This window comes from Gymnoscopelus microlampas, assembly GCF_963454915.1.
Source record: "Gymnoscopelus microlampas genome assembly, chromosome: 3".
NCBI classification, from domain to species: domain Eukaryota; kingdom Metazoa; phylum Chordata; class Actinopteri; order Myctophiformes; family Myctophidae; genus Gymnoscopelus; species Gymnoscopelus microlampas.
Window position 1 is genome coordinate 46,436,966 of NC_139940.1, and position 16,923 is coordinate 46,453,888.

Genomic DNA, 16,923 nt, shown 5'->3' on the forward strand with positions numbered 1-16,923 from the left:
TGTGTCTGAGTCAACACACACTTTGAGTCTTACTTCAGCTTTTAGTATATTTGTTATAATAATAATAATCTGCTTTTACTTGCATACTGTTGTATAAAATATAAGCCATACAGGCTAATATACGACTTATTCCCCCCACAAAAGACTTTAACGTCTTTCGCAACAAGTATATTAAATAAAACAGTATGAAAGGAAAAACATCAAAAAATAACATCCTCACTTACGACCCCCCAAGACCATGGCTGAAACTCAAGCGGAACACAAAAAGACATTCAGTAAGATTCTACACAAGCAACACATCAAACAGAACAACTTAGATACAAGCATCAAAATTGTGAGTGAGTGAGTGAGTGAGAGAGGAAGAAAGAAAGGGAGAAAGAAAGAAAGGATGGTTCAAGATTATATTCATGTTTACCTTCATCACAGACAACACCGGCATCTTCACTGTGACCACAGTCGTTGAATCCCAATCCTATGAATCCCAATCCCAACACTCCATGTGAGCACCGTGCAAGCTCTGATTCACTGCCTGTGCAGCCGACATCATCCAACCAGATGGGCCCACTGCCTGGTCCAAAATGTGCACTGGGTGGAACTGACTGGGCCCCACCACACCCTAACTGTCTACACACCACCTGGGCATCATTCATGTCCCAGAGATCATCACACACTGTCCCCCACTGTCCACGGAAGTAGATCTCCACTCTGCCAGAGCAGGCGGTGTTTCCTCCGTTTACCAGTCGAATGTCTCCGTTCTGTGTTGGCTTGTCAGAGACCAGTGGAACGATGGCAGTGGTCTGTGGTCCTGGAAGAGATGTAGATGCCATGGAGTTTACTGTAGAAAGTGGAAAAAAACGCAAACAGCATTCAGAATTTCAACCAAAACACACTTTATTACAATATTATAAGATGGAAGTGAACACGGCGAACAACTGACAGGTCTGACGCGCATACGTGACTGGGCCTTAACACTGAGGATTTTACTGCAGCCTACACTGGACTATGAAAGGCAAAGGTCCTCTAACAGTCCGCTGTACATCTGTGCACGACATGTGTCTGTTCCCTGTTTTTAACACAACATAAATATCTTAATGAAAGGTATGTATAAAAATGTACGTGCATGGGGCCATCCCAACATAATTATTCTCACTGAACTAGTCACATGGTAACACTTAGTCAGGACCTCCTTTCCTCACCGGTCAAAGCACTGCATCCCTTTAGCATCGCCTTTCAGCATTCTAGGTATAGACCGAATCACGTGATGCATAATGTGGGTCATGCAGACTTAAAGTGATATTTTTTTGGGTTAAAACAAACAGTTTTTTGTTTAAAGGTCAAAGCACTGTATTCTGATAGTAATCGTTGCTACACAGTGTTTGTTCAGTAACAGAGGTCTCCATGTCTCTCCAGCTCTAATAAACAGAAAATAAATGTTCAGGTAGGTCACAAAATTTCAGCCAATCAGGAGAGAGTACCCATTAATCAGCTTTATTGTCTCCGCCAGGCCGAAAGGCATGGCGAGAGAGTATGTTTTACCCCCTGTCCATCCGTCCGTGTGTCCGTCCGTCCGTCCATCTGTCTGCGAGCAGCTAATCTCCGGCACCGTTGGCCCGGTCGCTGCGAAACTGTGCACACACACTCCCTGGATGCCAATTCAGAACCTCTGGCCCAAAGTTTTCACATGGGCCTGTTATAGCGCCACCAAGAGGCCAATTTGTGCAAAACCCATTTTTGGATATTATTCCGACAGATTTTCTCCAAACATCACGCAAATCGGTACACAGTATCTCTATAGTCATGTGATCAAGACGGATCGCTCCGATATTTCATATTCCATCCTGATTGGCTAAGGTTCGCTTCCAAAGTTTGCAGTATTGGTCCGTTTTGAATAAAATGTCTCAAATCATGAACGCAGTGTGCAATTTCCGTGAACATTTGCACGCACTTTCCCACTATGCCGAGGAAGAAATGCCACCCTTTTCACATTGCCCTGTTACAGCGCCACCAGCAGGTCTAATTTAGCAAAACATATTTTTGCAACAAAATGCCTCAAATCATGAATGCACACACATTCCCACCAGGCCGAGGAAGAAATGGCACCCACATTGGCCTATTATAGCGCCACCAGGAGGCCAAAATAACCTACCTGACCTGGCGGAGACCTGTGCTCCGAGGAGCACTTTTTCTAGTGTTTATAGTGTTCGCCGTTCCAATTTTGTCTGCTCATTTATTTGTGTCATCACTTCCAATTTCACTTGGGTAATCTTATCCTGCCTGACATTTTCTGTTAAATAAAGAGCTGGAGAGACAAGGAGACTCCTGATACTGAGCAAACACTCTATAGAAATGAGTACTATCAGAATATAAAGCTAATTAACATACATTTTAACCAAAGAAAATCACTTACCCTACCTTTAACATCGGGTAAAAAAACATTGAATACATTAAAAACAAATTGAAGGTCGTCTCTGTCGGGTGGAAACGTCATATGTCCAAAACTGTTACTTTCTCGTAAATGAATGCCCGCCTACTTGATCATACTACAGCGTCACACAAAAGTATAAAAAAAAAACAGATCTGCAATATGACGCGATTCAAGATACTTTTTGTATTCATGTTTACCCTCATCACAGAAAACACCAGCATCTTCATCGTGACTACAGTCGTGGATTCCCAACCCTCCATGTGAGCACCGTGCAAGCTCTGATTCACTGCCTGTGCAGCGGACTTCATCCAGCCAGATGCGCCCACTGCCTGGTCCAAAACGTGCACTGGATCGAGTTGACAGAGCCCCACCACATCCTAACTGTCTACACACCACCTGGGCATCATTCCGGTTCCAGTTATCATCACACACTGTCCCCCACTGTCCACGGATGTAGATCTCCACTCTGCCAGAGCAGGTGTTCCCTCCGTTGACAAGTCGAATAATAACTCCCTCTGAAAGTGGACAAACAGAGAGTGGACAAACAGCATTCAGACCTTAAACATAAAACTAACTTTATCATAATATAATGTTATAGGATGGAAGTGAACATGGCGAACATCTCACAAGTCTAAGGCGCATACGTGACTGGGCCTTAACACTAAGGATTTTAATATGCAGCCTACACTGAACTATGAAAGGCAAAAGTCCTCTAACAGCTGGACTGTCTATGTTCACGACATGTGTCTGTTCCCTGTTTTGCCAGGACCTCCTTTCCTCACCGGTCAAAGCATTGCACCTCTTTACCCTTGTCCTTGCATCATGACTATCATAGATGTATTTTATCGAGTTTGACTTTTGCTTTTGTATCTGGCTCGATAAAATACATCTACGATAGTCTTGATCCAAGGCTAGCACCCTTTAGCAGGGCCGGCGCGCCCTATAGCGCCTAGGGCGCCATTCGGGGGGCGCCAAATTGGTAAGAATAAAAACCTGAGGCCTGGGCCGCAGCGTGGGGTCCAGGCACCCTAGGCTGCAATGCCAGCCTGACAGCGTGTCGCGGGTTCGACTCCCGATCCCGACGACCTTTGCTGCGTGTCACCCCCCCATCGCTCTCCCCATTTCCTGTCAGTCTACTGTCATCTATCAATAAAAATAAAAAAAAGGCAAAAAGCCTAAAAAAATATATATTTAAAAAGAATAAAAACCTGTGAAAGCTTAAGTAGGGCGCAAATTGGGCTAGATCCAGGCCTGGCCTTTAGCATCGGCTTTCAGCGTTCAAAGTGTAGACCGAATCCTGTGATGCATAATGTGGTCCATGGAGACTTAACATTGAAAAAAAAGTCAAAATGCGTCACTTCACACTGCGTTTCGAGCTTGCAGATATGCTAGTATTGCTTTATGATATAGTATTGCGTTCATTTACTGGAAAAAAATGAAAAGTTAAAATATGGAGATGAGAACTTTATTCTACATGTCCATTACTGTCATTCTCACGTATCTTATAAGCACATTAGTATACAGAGATGTGCTAGAACATCTTATGAAATACAGAGACACTCGCACCCAAAACAACTAAGTACAAGGACAGAGGACTTCTTCTTCTTCGTGTGTGTGTGTGTGTGTGTGTGTGTGTGTGTGTGTGTGTGTGTGTGTGTGTGTGTGTGTGTGTGTGTGTGTGTGTGTGTGTGTGTGTGTGTGTGTGTGAGAGTGAGAGTGAGAGAGAGAGAGAGAAAAAGGATGGTTTATGATTTTATTCATGTTTACCTTCATCACAGACAACACCGGCATCTTCACCGTGACCACAGTTGTGGGATCCCAACCCTCCATGTGAGCACCGTGCAAGCTCTGATTCACTGCCTGTGCAGCCGACCTCATCCAACCAGATGTTCCCACTGCCTGGTCCAAAATGTGCACTGGCTGGAGCTGACCGGGCCCCACCACATCCTAACTGTCTACACACCACCTGGGCATCATTCATGTCCCATGCATCATCACACACTGTCCCCCACTGTCCACGGAAGTAGATCTCCACTCTGCCAGAGCAGATAGTGTTCCCTCCGTTTACCAGTCGAATGCCTCCCTCTGGTGTTGGCTTGTCAGAGACCAGTGGAACGATGGCAGTGGTCTCTGTTCCTCGAAGAGATGTGGTCGTAGGTGTTGTAGATGCCATGGAGTTTACTGTAGAAAGTGGAAAACAGCAAACAGCATTCAGAATTTCAACCAAAACAACAAACTTTATTATAATATAATGTTATAGGATGCAAGTAAACACGGCAAACAACTGACACGTCTGAAGCGCATACATGACTGGGACTGATTCATTTTCAGGTCGGAATACCAATTTGATCCAATCAGGAGAGAGAGACTTACAGTATAATAAAATGAATTTTTACCCTCTGTTGTTGGCTTGTCAGAGACCAGTGGATGGGTAGCAGTGGTCTGTGTTCCCAGAAGCTCTCGCGTAAAAACAGAAAGTGTTCCTGTGGTCGGACTCAGAGGTGTTGTAGAAGTCATAGAGTTTACTGTAGAAAGTAGAAAACTTTAATGCTACCTACCGAACAAGCTTTATAGTATTATTGATACATTTTTTATGAACACTTTTACAACACCACTTTACCTGCACAATAGCCTACTTGACAGACGGTCGGTGGTAGAAGCTTGTAGACATAGTAGTTCCAACAGTTCTTGACATGGATGGGAGGTGCGGTAAATGTACTAGAACAACAGTAGCTACTATAGTGACCACAGATGCTTCGCTGTACAATTCTATCTGACACTGCAGGATGAGGCTGTGACATCCATAGAGGAACATACGTTCCACACTGTCTATCTTCCACACATGTCTCTGGAATCTGTGCATTGCTTTGCCCCAGGAACAATCGATACCACCCTTGCCAGTTGACACTGGTGTCACAGCGCCAGTTACCATCTCTGTAATCTGTCGCTCTCCAGGTATCATTCAGTACTGTGTAGTGATCACAGGGATCTACACAGCGAGAGTTGATACAGTCCTCATCTAATGGACAAACCACGTTGCCACAGGAGAACTGCACAACAGATCTTTTGGCCCTGGAGGGAGGCACAAGGCACTCAAAGGAGCCAGGTGTGTTCACACAGACCTGAGACCCATGGGTGCAGGGTGCCTCAGGGAGGGAGCACTCATCAATATCCACACAGCCTTTCTCTGGTGACCATCTGTAACCTTGGTGACAACAGGAGGAATCACTGCAGAGCTTTACATCGTAACAGGTGAGGCCATCACCGACGAAGCCATCTTTACAGACGCAGGAGACTGATTGGCTGAAGAAGGCGTCGTCTCTCTCTGTTTTGACGGGTGACTCCAGGCATTTAGCCTGATCATGACATGATTCACAGCTGAGGACGGTTGTACCTGTGAAAGTAATTATTCATAAAGTCATTCTTTACATGTGGATATTCATTTTGGCAGTTGTGATTATGTTATTAGGATTAGTAACTTCATGAATACAGGTTATATAGAATATAATGACGTTCACTACACAAGGTTAATAATTTTGTTGAAACATTGTTTTTTCTTCAATGTTTTGACTATCTCAATATGATTGCTGATATGAAATTACGACCAAATAGTATGTAAATTCTTAACCTTTAAGCCTTCCTAAAATGTTTGAAATTATAATCTTGTTTTCTTTTACATTTTTATCAATTAGCAATTTGTTCTCCCCTAAATTGGATGAATCCTTTCTCTTTTTGACTTGCCTTTCCAGCATATGGGTGCAAACTATTGAAATCATATACTCAACCATGATATAGTCTAGGTAAAGTTATGAATATAAGCATTGTGATATTACAGTAAAACAAACAACAAGATATAGCACTAAGAAGAAGAACAACAGTATAGTGTCAACCCAAAATGTGGGGTATTTTTTTACAACAAATCCAAATTGCAACGTTCTAAATGTTTTAAGCCTGCAGTTTATTTTTTGGTATTTCATTGTTGTTAGTTTCTTGCCTAACTTTATCCAAATATTTCCTGTGAATTCTCCGGTGAAGTAGAGGAAGCTGACAGAGATGTTTGTCGCTCATGGTTGAGTGCCGGTCGAGTGAGTTATCAGTATGTAAAACACCTAATCAGAAACCTTAACTGTAGTTAAAAAAATGATTATAAAATCATTTAATGTCTCATTTATTCAAAGTTTGGCCTACTAAACAATAGATAATTATAAGCACATGATAAGGTATGACTGACATTGACATACAGTTCCTGCGATAGAAGGAAAGATACACTGTGACCACAAATAAATATCATATGACCAACTATCACATGTCATTTATCATTATTATTATTGTTATTATCATTATTATTATTCATTACATAATTACCAGATGGCTGAAGACCAAGTATTGTCTGTAAAAGACATAACAAACAGAGTCTTAAGATGAAAATGGAATCCATCTTAATTACTGAAGGTTTTCTTGCTTACTAAATCGTCATCTGCAAGTTTGTTAACACTTAAAATATATATATATAATCAGGAAATGGAAAGCTGTCAACTCAGCCCTTTCGGTTCCTTCTTTCCCAAGTTCAAGCTTACACCATAACTTTCAGTTAATAAAACATCAACTGATGCACAAACTTGGACACATCATCAGATTTGTTTCCTGGAGTCACTGGGTGTTTTGGGTCTTTCAACAGACACCCTCCTCCAGAAGACCCGACCGAGGCTGATCAGTCCCCGGCCTGTGTCCAAGTGGCATGCTACTGCCCCCACTGTCTCTTGGGGGTAGAGACAGTGCTAATTAGGGGGTTAGGGTTAGCCTGGCACTAGCCAGACCGATTATGCAGATCCATGCATGCAGTTACAGCCTGCTACAGCCTGTATCCATGCCATCAGTCCGGCCGATGCCAGGCCAGGTTAGCCTGGTACTAGCTAGACGGACAACGCGGATCCACCCAAACTTGCTATACTGTATGTGAGTGAATCCACGCCATCAGTCCGGCCCATGCCAGGCCAGGTTAGTTGAGATGTTGCAGCTGTTGGCGACACTAGGAGGCTCTGGCACTGTGGTTTGTCTCCAGGCCTGGCTCCTCCCTCGTCTGATCAGAAGTATGGTATTTTCTGTGCGTTGCGTCGTCGTTGCTGCTGGGCACAAACATCTCACTCTGCCTTGAGGGATTAAACCCTCCCTGCTGATTTCACCGCAGCCTGTAGCTTTTGGTTCTTCCTCACGGAAGAAGTGGTTTGGGCTGCCAACCCTCTCCACCACGGGTCGCCGTCTCTCTGGCCGTCCTCTATCTCTTCAGATGTCACCACACTCTTCGTGGTCATCACCCAGTCTGTTTCTGGTTGTCACTGGTACTCATAATCAGCTATAGCTGATGACAACAATCCAGATGAGTTTGATGTCTGATGATTTGAATATATGAAAACCTGCTGCTCTTTTGTTGGTAGGGCCTACTTGGGTAGGCGGCACTCATTGAAAATAGGAACTATTTTACTTTAGGATGATGAGAGGACATCACTCCAGTCTCCTTTAATTCATGGCTTTCATAGTAAAAGTCCAAAACACTCCAATAATCATGAATAAAGAAGGTTAATTTGTCACGATACAGGCAGTGGAATTTTTGTGTGACATTGTTCATCAGACTGTGCAATGCAGCACAAACCGTATACAACGATATAGTACAAATAATAAGTATGAGAATAATTAGAAAAGTTGGACAATTATGAAACATAAAATAAAATACAAATAGAAATGAATGTTAGAAAATACTTTATACAAATAACTTTAGACACTAGCTCTGACCCTATAGCCCAGTGTTTCCCAAACCCTTTAGCTCGAGACCCACAAGATGTCTCCCCGTTACCCAAATTTACAGAAATGCATTATGAATTAACCAATTAAGCCTTATTTAATAGTGAGGATAGACGATGCACAAACTCACCACATGTTGTGAGCTTGTAAATTATTTATTTATTTGTCTGCCATTGATACATTTTATCAATGGCTTTCGATTTTTTTCCAGACTTTTTTTTACACCATGTGTGTGTTGGTATGACTGTAGAGTACAGTGCATTGTACATAGTGTACACTATGTGTGTGTTGGTATGACTGTAGAGTACAGTGAGTTGTACATAGTCTACACTATGTGTGTGTTGGTGTGACTGTAGAGTACAGTGAGTTGTACATAGTCTACACTATGTGTGTGTTGGTGTGACTGTAGAGTGTACAGCTCCATGGTGGCTGGATTGAGGCTCTGGTAGGTGGAGTCTAACTCTGATGTGGAGACTGGAGGACAGTTCTTATAGGTGGCCATCTGAGGAGGCAATCAACAGTATTAATACTCTATACAGATATATATAATTAACATAACTTGTGTTAGATAAAGATCATTTAATGAACAATATTGAGATGTGGAAACGTTCTTATTTTCATGCTACCTTTCAACTGCGAAAGCTAATAATTCCCCAAAATCACCAGGTAAATATCTCATGTGAATTTCAGACTGCAAGATATCTGCCCGAACTATTAATAGAGTAGTTGCAGTGATCACTATTACTATCAGCACTACAGTAGTAACTGTAAAGAAGTGGAAGTGCTCCATATATCTATCAATACATATTAGTGCTGCATTAATCATAGTTGTACAGAGAGTAGTAGAGACAGGAATAAGTAAATACATATATACAATTTTGACCTGCAGAGAATGTCTGGTGTCTGCTCCTTGTCTGGCGTTGGACCCTGTGGAATGGATTGATTGATTGATGTTTTTATGGAAAATGTTGATGAAAATGCATGCAGTCATATGAACAAGCTTTCTTGTGCTGTATCCTTTTGACAAATGTCAAAAGTCAAAAGGATTTAGCACAAAAAAAAGCTTGAGAGCGTATTTCTATAGTTGTTCTTTGGATCACACACGTAAACCTAGTTACATTCATTGCCAAATTAAAGCTAAATTGTGGGAAATGTTTGTTGTATATACATAGTAAGTTTGTACTTGCCTTCCATCGTCTGTTGGGGTGTTTGAGAGAGCCGGCTTGTTTTGGTACAACTGCATAATTCAACTAAATTAATGCTGGCCTTTTACTTGAAGTTAAACTAAATAAAGCTGGTCTTACACTTGGTGAAGTTAAACTGAACTAGTGCTGGTCTAACACACAATGTCAGCCTTCCAAAGTTGGAGTACAATCACACTCAGTTGGTATCGCTCGATAAAAATAATAGAAGTTTGGACACATTTCATTTTAAAATATATTTTGATGACACTGTGGATGACACTTTGTTGCCAAAGAATAAACCAGGCATAGGTTTACACACATTAAGCGCAACAGGAGATTGCAAAATGTATTTAAAGGATTGTTGTCACTGAGGCACAATGGAAAAGACATTTAAGCCATTGGCGTACAGACACAGCCTTGCTGGAAGGTAGCCAGCTATCTCCTAGTTTCGATGAATTGAGTACAAAGGACCCCAACGGAAACAAGCCATAGTGCTTTCTTGGGTTTAAAATCCTCTTAACAACCTTGTATTGAACTGTACTTCCCTGTGCTTGATTTTGCAAACTGTTAATGAAGTATTAAATCAATCAATCAATCAATAGGTTTACATCAACCTGCAATGATATAGCCTTTTCTTGTGGCTTGAGCTTATTGTTAAGATCCCATGTCCCATCTGTACGGGCTATGGGATAACATTCTCAACGATACGAACCCTATGAATTCCATTCCCTAAAACTCGGTCACTCGCTCACTCTCCTCGCTTCCTCCACTCGCGCCTAAGCCCCGCCCCTGCGAGGAGCCGAGGATTATTTGCAAGGACGAGTGGTCGAGCGGTTGCCCTCAAAGGATCGGACTACACTCAGCGCGTCATTTTAAAGCGACGGCAAATTCCGCGATCACTTATGACGTCTCACACAGTTGGACCAGAGCAGCAGAGGCGTGGATGAAAATATACTATGCATAGAATAATATGCAGGTATAGAATAATACAGAATATAAGAATAGACAATTCATCAATGTGGATGGATGGCCACATCGTTCTCTTAGTTACATTATTGTGCAAAGCCATTTATTCCTGAAATAGTGAATGAAGCGCCAGGATGAGAAAACTATTTATTGATTTAATCCTGACCTGTCCCTCTTATTGCTCGTACAGTCCCCAGAACCCCAGTACAAAAATGTACTCCATGAAGTGTAGATGCGTGGCAAAAAGGAAACGTCGCAGCCAAGGGGCGCGCAGAACGGTGGATGCATATTTATAGCAGAAACTAGAAACCGGTTCACAATCACATTTAACTATAGTCGTACTCATTCAATTCTGAACCGATTCTTAAAATGTAAAATTCTCTATTTAGCTGTGAAGGGTCTTCTTTCATGTGTATCAGTCATGATTGTTTCACCAACAAACAATATTAAATATCGGCGGGTCCTTCTTCTCCATCGCGCTGTTCGCGCACCTCTCGTCCTCAAACACCTGGCCCCAGGTCTAATCCCGGTGGCCTCGGCCCGTGAAAAAAATGGGGTAGAGTGTTTTAGGACGAGCGTTCCGGTTTCCTCCCGTTTTCTTTTCTTTTTCTTCGTCCCAGAAGTTAAAAATGTTAACATAATCTTTGTCTCAGTCATTTATAGTAGTCCGTGTACTGCATTGAGGCATGCACGAATAGAAACAGCTTTTGAGACAGAAAGTGTGCACAATGTATTACAATGTATAATTGTATTATGCTTTATATCATTCAACAACGCAATAAATAAACGTCACGGGAGAAGGGGAAAAAAACAAAAAAAAGTGTACACGTGATGCGGAAGTCTGCCGCGGAGGAGCTGTTGAGAGTGGTCGAGGATACACTTGATGTACACTCGCTCAATGCGGAAGTGGAGAGCCTCCTCGCCGACTCCACTCGACTCCACTCGCCTCCTCCAAGAAGCACATGAACAATTGGACCGCGACTACTTCCGGTTCGAAGTCGGAGTGACCGAGTGGGAGTGAGCGAGTGGCCGAGATTTTCGGTATTGGAATTTGGCTTATATAGACTACAGAGTAGCTGTGGCGGCCATTTTGTGGTGCCACAGATATAAAACCCTTTCTCTTTTTCCCATAGATATTCTCAAGGTGAAGTAGAGGAAGCTGACAGAGAGATTATTATTCATTACATAATTACCAGATGGCTGAAGACCAAGTATTTTCTGTAAAAGACAGAACAGAACTTAAGATGAAAAAGGAATCCATCTTAATTACTGAAGGTTTTCTTGCTTACTAAATCGTCATCTGCAAGTTTGTTAACATTATGATATAATCAGGAAATGGAAAGCTGTCAACTCAGCCCTTTCAGTTCCTTCTTTCCCAAGTTCAAGCTTACACCATAACTTTCAGTTAATAAAACATCAACTGATGCACAAATTTGGACACATCATCAGTTTTGTTTCCTGGAGTCACTGGGTGTTTCGGGTCTTGCAACAGACACCCTGCTCCAGGCAACCCGACCGAGGCTGATCCGACCCCAAAGGACACCAATGGAAACAAGCCATAGTGCTTTCTTGGGTTTAAAATCCTCTTAACAATCAATGAATACGTTTACATCAACCTGCAATAGCCTTTTCTTGTGGCTTGAGCTTATTGTTAAGATCCCATGTCCCATCTGTACAGGCTATAGGATAACATTCTCAACGACACAAACCCTATAGACGCTATACGGAGTAGCATTGACGGCCATTTTGTGGGTGGTGCCACAGATATAAACCCCATTCTTTTTTTCCCATAGATATTTCCGAAAAGATATATATATAAATAAAAGAAGTATATAAATTATTTTAAGCCTGGAACCAGCGATCCAGGCTCCTGGTGAATCATGATCATAATTTGAGTATGTGTCCAAAGATATTATATACTATATTTAATAAAAGTCCTTTTGTTTTTGTTTTTTTGACACAGAATCAAGTGTTTTATAGTCATGATTCACCAGGTGATACCTACAGTGTGTTCAAGGCGTGACAATAAGATGGTGTGGTCCACCGTGTCGAACGCAGCCGTTAAGTCGAGTAAAACGGGTGCAGTACGTTAGTCCGACAGCGCATTCCTCCGACAGCGCAGCGCTCCGACGTTTCCAATACTAAACCCGAACCAAACCCGCACCCTAACCCTAACCGCACGCGGATGCCACATAGTCGGAGAAAAGGTCTGTCGGATTAACGCATGCCTCCCGAGTAAAACCAGGACCGCTGGGCTACAGTTAAAATGAGATCATTAAAAACTCTTAAAAGTGCCGTTTCGGTGCTGTGGCCTGATTTAAAACCGGATTGAAACTTTTTGTGGATGCCGTGGGTGGATAAAAACAATTGCAACTGTGCGTAGACTGACTTTTCCAGGACCTTAGACAGGAATGGGAGCTGGGAAATGGGCCTGAAATTCAATAAGACTGAGGGGTCGAGATTTTTCTTTTTAATCAGAGGCTGCACCACAGCGTGCTTGAAGGCAGATGGGACGCACCCTGTAATGAGACATTTATTGATGACTGCTAAAATAAATGCAAGGAGGGATACAGGATCAAACTTGTCCAGAGTTCCATGACGTAGGGAGGGAACAGGGGCTTGGACAGCGGGTGTATGGGCTGATCTCAGGGTTGTGATTTTATCAATAAAAAATGATAAAAAATTCTCACAGACGGTGGGTGAAGGCACAACGGGGGGTAAAGTGCGTGGGTTTATGAGGGAATTAAATACATTAAAAAGAACTTGTGGTTTATGGCAATTCTTGGAAACTAGGGTGGAGATGTAGTCCGTTTTGGCACGCTTAACAGCTCTCTGATAATCGGACAAGCGGCCTCTAAGGATCTCAAGAGAGACATGCAATTTATCATTTACCCATTTTGTCTCTGCTTGCCTACAAGCACGTCTGAGAGCGCGGGTTGAATCATTGAGCCATGGCTGAGAAAGAGCTATGGTGCGTGAGGTCCTGAGGGGAGCAACAAGGTTTAGGATATAGGTACATGTGAAATTAAACCTAGAAATGAGTGCCTCGGCACTGAGATCACCGCTATCAGCGAGGGCATGGAGTGGTGGGGCATTAAAAATGGCAGAAAATTTTGATGGAGTCGAGTGATTAATAGCACGTGAACGGCGTGTGGGGGTGGAAGAAATGAGCTCTGTGCAGGGAATAGAGACTGAGAATAAGATGGGAATATGGTCGGAGATGGATGTAGATAAAGGGCATAACACAATAGGGGAAACAGATAGTCCATAGGACAGAACAAGGTCCAGTGTGTGGCCTTTTTCGTGTGTCGGGACAGAGACGGACTGAGTGAAGTTAAAACAATCCAGGAGATTTAGAAAATCTTTCACTAAGGGTTTAGCCTTACAGCATACGTGCACATTAAAGTCACCTGACAAAAGTATATGGTCATATTTTACCATAATACTAGATAGGAAGTCACTAAAATCATTTATGAAGTCCTTATTATATTTGGGAGGACGGTGCAATCAATGCACAAAAAACAGGGGATGACAGAGCCAGTTCGAAGGACTGTAATTCAAAACTGGAGTAGCTGGCTTCAGGTTGAGTCAACTGACATTTGTGAGTGGTTTTAAAGACTGAGGCTAAGCCGCCACCTATGCCAGTAGTACGCGGGGAGCTAAAGAAAGAGCAGTCGGGGGGGAGCAATTCAGAGAAGGATACACAATCGCCAGGCTGACACCAGGTTTCTGTTAAAAACATAAAATCCAAGTGGTGTGAAGTGAAAAAGTTATTCAAAATAAAGGATTTATGAGTAATTGATCTAGTGTTGAACAAGGCCATATTAAATTTAACCTCAGGGTTAGGACGGGACAAGGCACGTCTCAAGGGGCGGAGGAAAGTATGTCCAATGCCACGGCTATGGCGTGGACCAGGCCTCATGAGATGTCTAGTACGAATTAAAGTTAGAATGGGGGAAATATGACAGGAGGTAGGTTTCATGAAACCACCAGGCTGCAAGGGGGCGCTAGCGTGGGCAGGCACTGGTAGTTGTTGTGAACCGGAAGTAAATCGCGGGTCACCGGATGTAGTTGTATCGGCGATGTAAACAAACTGATCATGTGGGATAGATACTGGTGGTAGTCAATAGAGGGATCGTGGCTGTGCGGCCACAGCGCGCTGCAGATTAAGTGCGAACATTTGAGTTCCATGTCTGCTTGGGTGTAAACCGTCTGGCATGAAATAAGAGGAACGGGCCCAAAAAAGAAAAAAGTGTGAAATGTATCTGATGTTATGGGAATAACTATGGCAAGCAGACTGTAGCCAATAATGCAGGGCTAATAGCCGACTGAAGCGCACATTTCCGTGCATAGTGGGGAGAGGACCAGAGATATAAATGGTCTTCCCACAATTACTGAGGAGATCAAAGAGACGATTAAAACACGCCCTTGATATCTCAGAGTGCTGATCATTTGCACCTGAGTGAAAAATAATTGTTGTGATGGATGACGGGAGGGAGGCCAGGATTTCGGGGACTTTATCGAGGAGTTTGGCCGTGGTGATACCAGGAAAGCAGTGGACTAATGCATTAATGAATCGGACATGTTTTATAATGGAATCGCCAATAATAGCCGTGGATGGAGGAAAGAGGGGCAATGGAGTGGTTGTGCCAGAAGGCGCTGGGGGGGCGATTTAGATGTAGTAATGCTGGACTGTGTGTATGTGGAGTGTAACTTCGGGGGCGATTTCGATAGAATAGTGCTGAGCTGCGTGGGAGGGGGGGTAGCTTTGCGGGTGGCCGATGAAGGAATAGGACCCTCCGATCGGCGTTGGACTGCCGCTATCAATAAATTATGGCGGTTATTTTTCTGGCCAGAGGAACTGGATTTACCAGGGAGTGGAACCGGGCCACTACACGCTGAGCCCGAGTCGGCTCGGGGGGTGCCGTGGACAGTGACTGGGGGGCAATCGTCTACCCGAGGGGGTGGGGGTGACGATGCACAGCCGGACAGCGGGCCATGGATCACTGGGGGGATACTAAGGGCATTAAGCGGGGGGTAATTAGAAATGTCCAGGACGGAGAATGTGTTGCTTGTAGTGACCGGGGGGGCTTGGGGTGAAGGGGAACCAGGACGGGTTCTGCAACGGGATCTTCTTCTGTGATTTGTCCGAGCAACTTTGGTCCAGGGGAACGGAGTGGACCTAGACGAGGGTTCGAGTCTAGGCCTAGCACCCTCGAGGTTCCACCGGGCAGAGGCATCCAACCGCTGGACGTGGGGTGCCGGTCCGTCTGCGGGCCGCTCTACCACGGCGGGGACAGTCAGGTCCAGCCCGCGGTTGACGACAGGGACATACGGGGACAGCCTCCCAGGCACTGCGGGGACCGTCGCGTCCAGCTCGCCCGTCGCAGCAGGGGTAGCTACGTGGGGAGCACCGGGGGTCGCGGCGTCGGGGGAATCGGGTCCGAGGATCGAGGCGGTGGCGTCGTGGCAGATGGTGGTGAACATGGAGTTTATGATCATCTCATCCTCCTTGATGTTATATAGCAGGGATATTCTTCCTTCCAGCTCGGATACTTTCTGAGAGAGACGATGACAACTGTCGCAGCCGGGTGGAGAGGTGAGTGTTGACGGTGTTCACTCTCCATTCCGACATCTCACCACTCCGACTAGTGGCTTCCGCGTGCGGTTAGGGTTAGGGTTAGGGTTAGGTATAGGGTTCGTCAACGTCGGAAAGGCGACATGTCGGAAAGGAGAAATGCACCCAGTGTTGACATGGTGGTGGTAGCTGAGGAAGTAAAAGAAAGACTATGGCCAGTAAAAGTGGTTTGTAACAGGGAGAGATGTAGCAGAGGTTGGTGCAGCAGTGTTGAGGCAGCTCTATGCCGGTAGCGACTCAGGTCAATACATACAGGCGAGGGCACCAACGGGTGCCCACAGCGTAGAGTAGGCCTAAAACGTCGGGACCAGAATAGGCCTTGGCCTCGAGACAGGATCACAGCATACACTGGGGGTCAGGCTAGAAACAAAACTTACCAACAAGGCCCAGAGACTGGGCCTGTTGCGTTGGAACAGCGTTCAGTATGGGCATTAAAGATGAGTCTTCCTGATGAGACGTTCCATAGCCTGCAGGCTAGGGCTGTTAAGTTGGCTCCATAAGGCTCTGATCATGGACTCCAAACAGTTTAAATGTATCCAAGTAGTCGCAGAATAAAATGTAGATAAAAAGTGATTAAAAAAGCAGGCTAATGGAGACCAGAGCAAGCATTTAAGGCTTTAGTATGGGCATCTATGTAGCTCTGCTACTGCTCTCATAACACCAGAGGCAGCTCCACTAATCATGTTCAACCCAGATTTGGCACCAACAAGGGAATGAACTTTTTCTCATGCTACACAACAAAAATGTGGTATGCCCTACCTTAAGCAGTAAAGGAGTGTAAAACCCCACTCACTTTCAAAACTGCCCTAAAGAAACACCTTCAGGAGCCTGCAATTCCAAACTGGCCCCTGTCAAAGTCTTAACCTACCCCCCCCCCCCCCCCCTCCTCCTCCTCCTCTTAAAACTGTCTA

General features: G+C 44.1%; 1 protein-coding gene across 1 annotated transcript in view; it reads right to left on the reverse strand.

Annotated features, from left to right (window-relative positions):
- Nucleotides 1-16,923, reverse strand: part of LOC311042626 (scavenger receptor cysteine-rich domain-containing protein DMBT1-like) — a 93,277-nt gene that overhangs the window by 18,964 nt on the left and 57,390 nt on the right. Inside the window, exons 13-15 of the mRNA XM_084053478.1 lie at nucleotides 4,193-4,606; nucleotides 2,623-2,940; nucleotides 416-835 (exon numbers count right to left, since the gene is read on the reverse strand). Coding sequence (XP_083909604.1) covers nucleotides 416-835; nucleotides 2,623-2,940; nucleotides 4,193-4,606 — 1,152 coding nt within the window. The remainder of the gene's footprint in view (nucleotides 1-415; nucleotides 836-2,622; nucleotides 2,941-4,192; nucleotides 4,607-16,923) is intronic.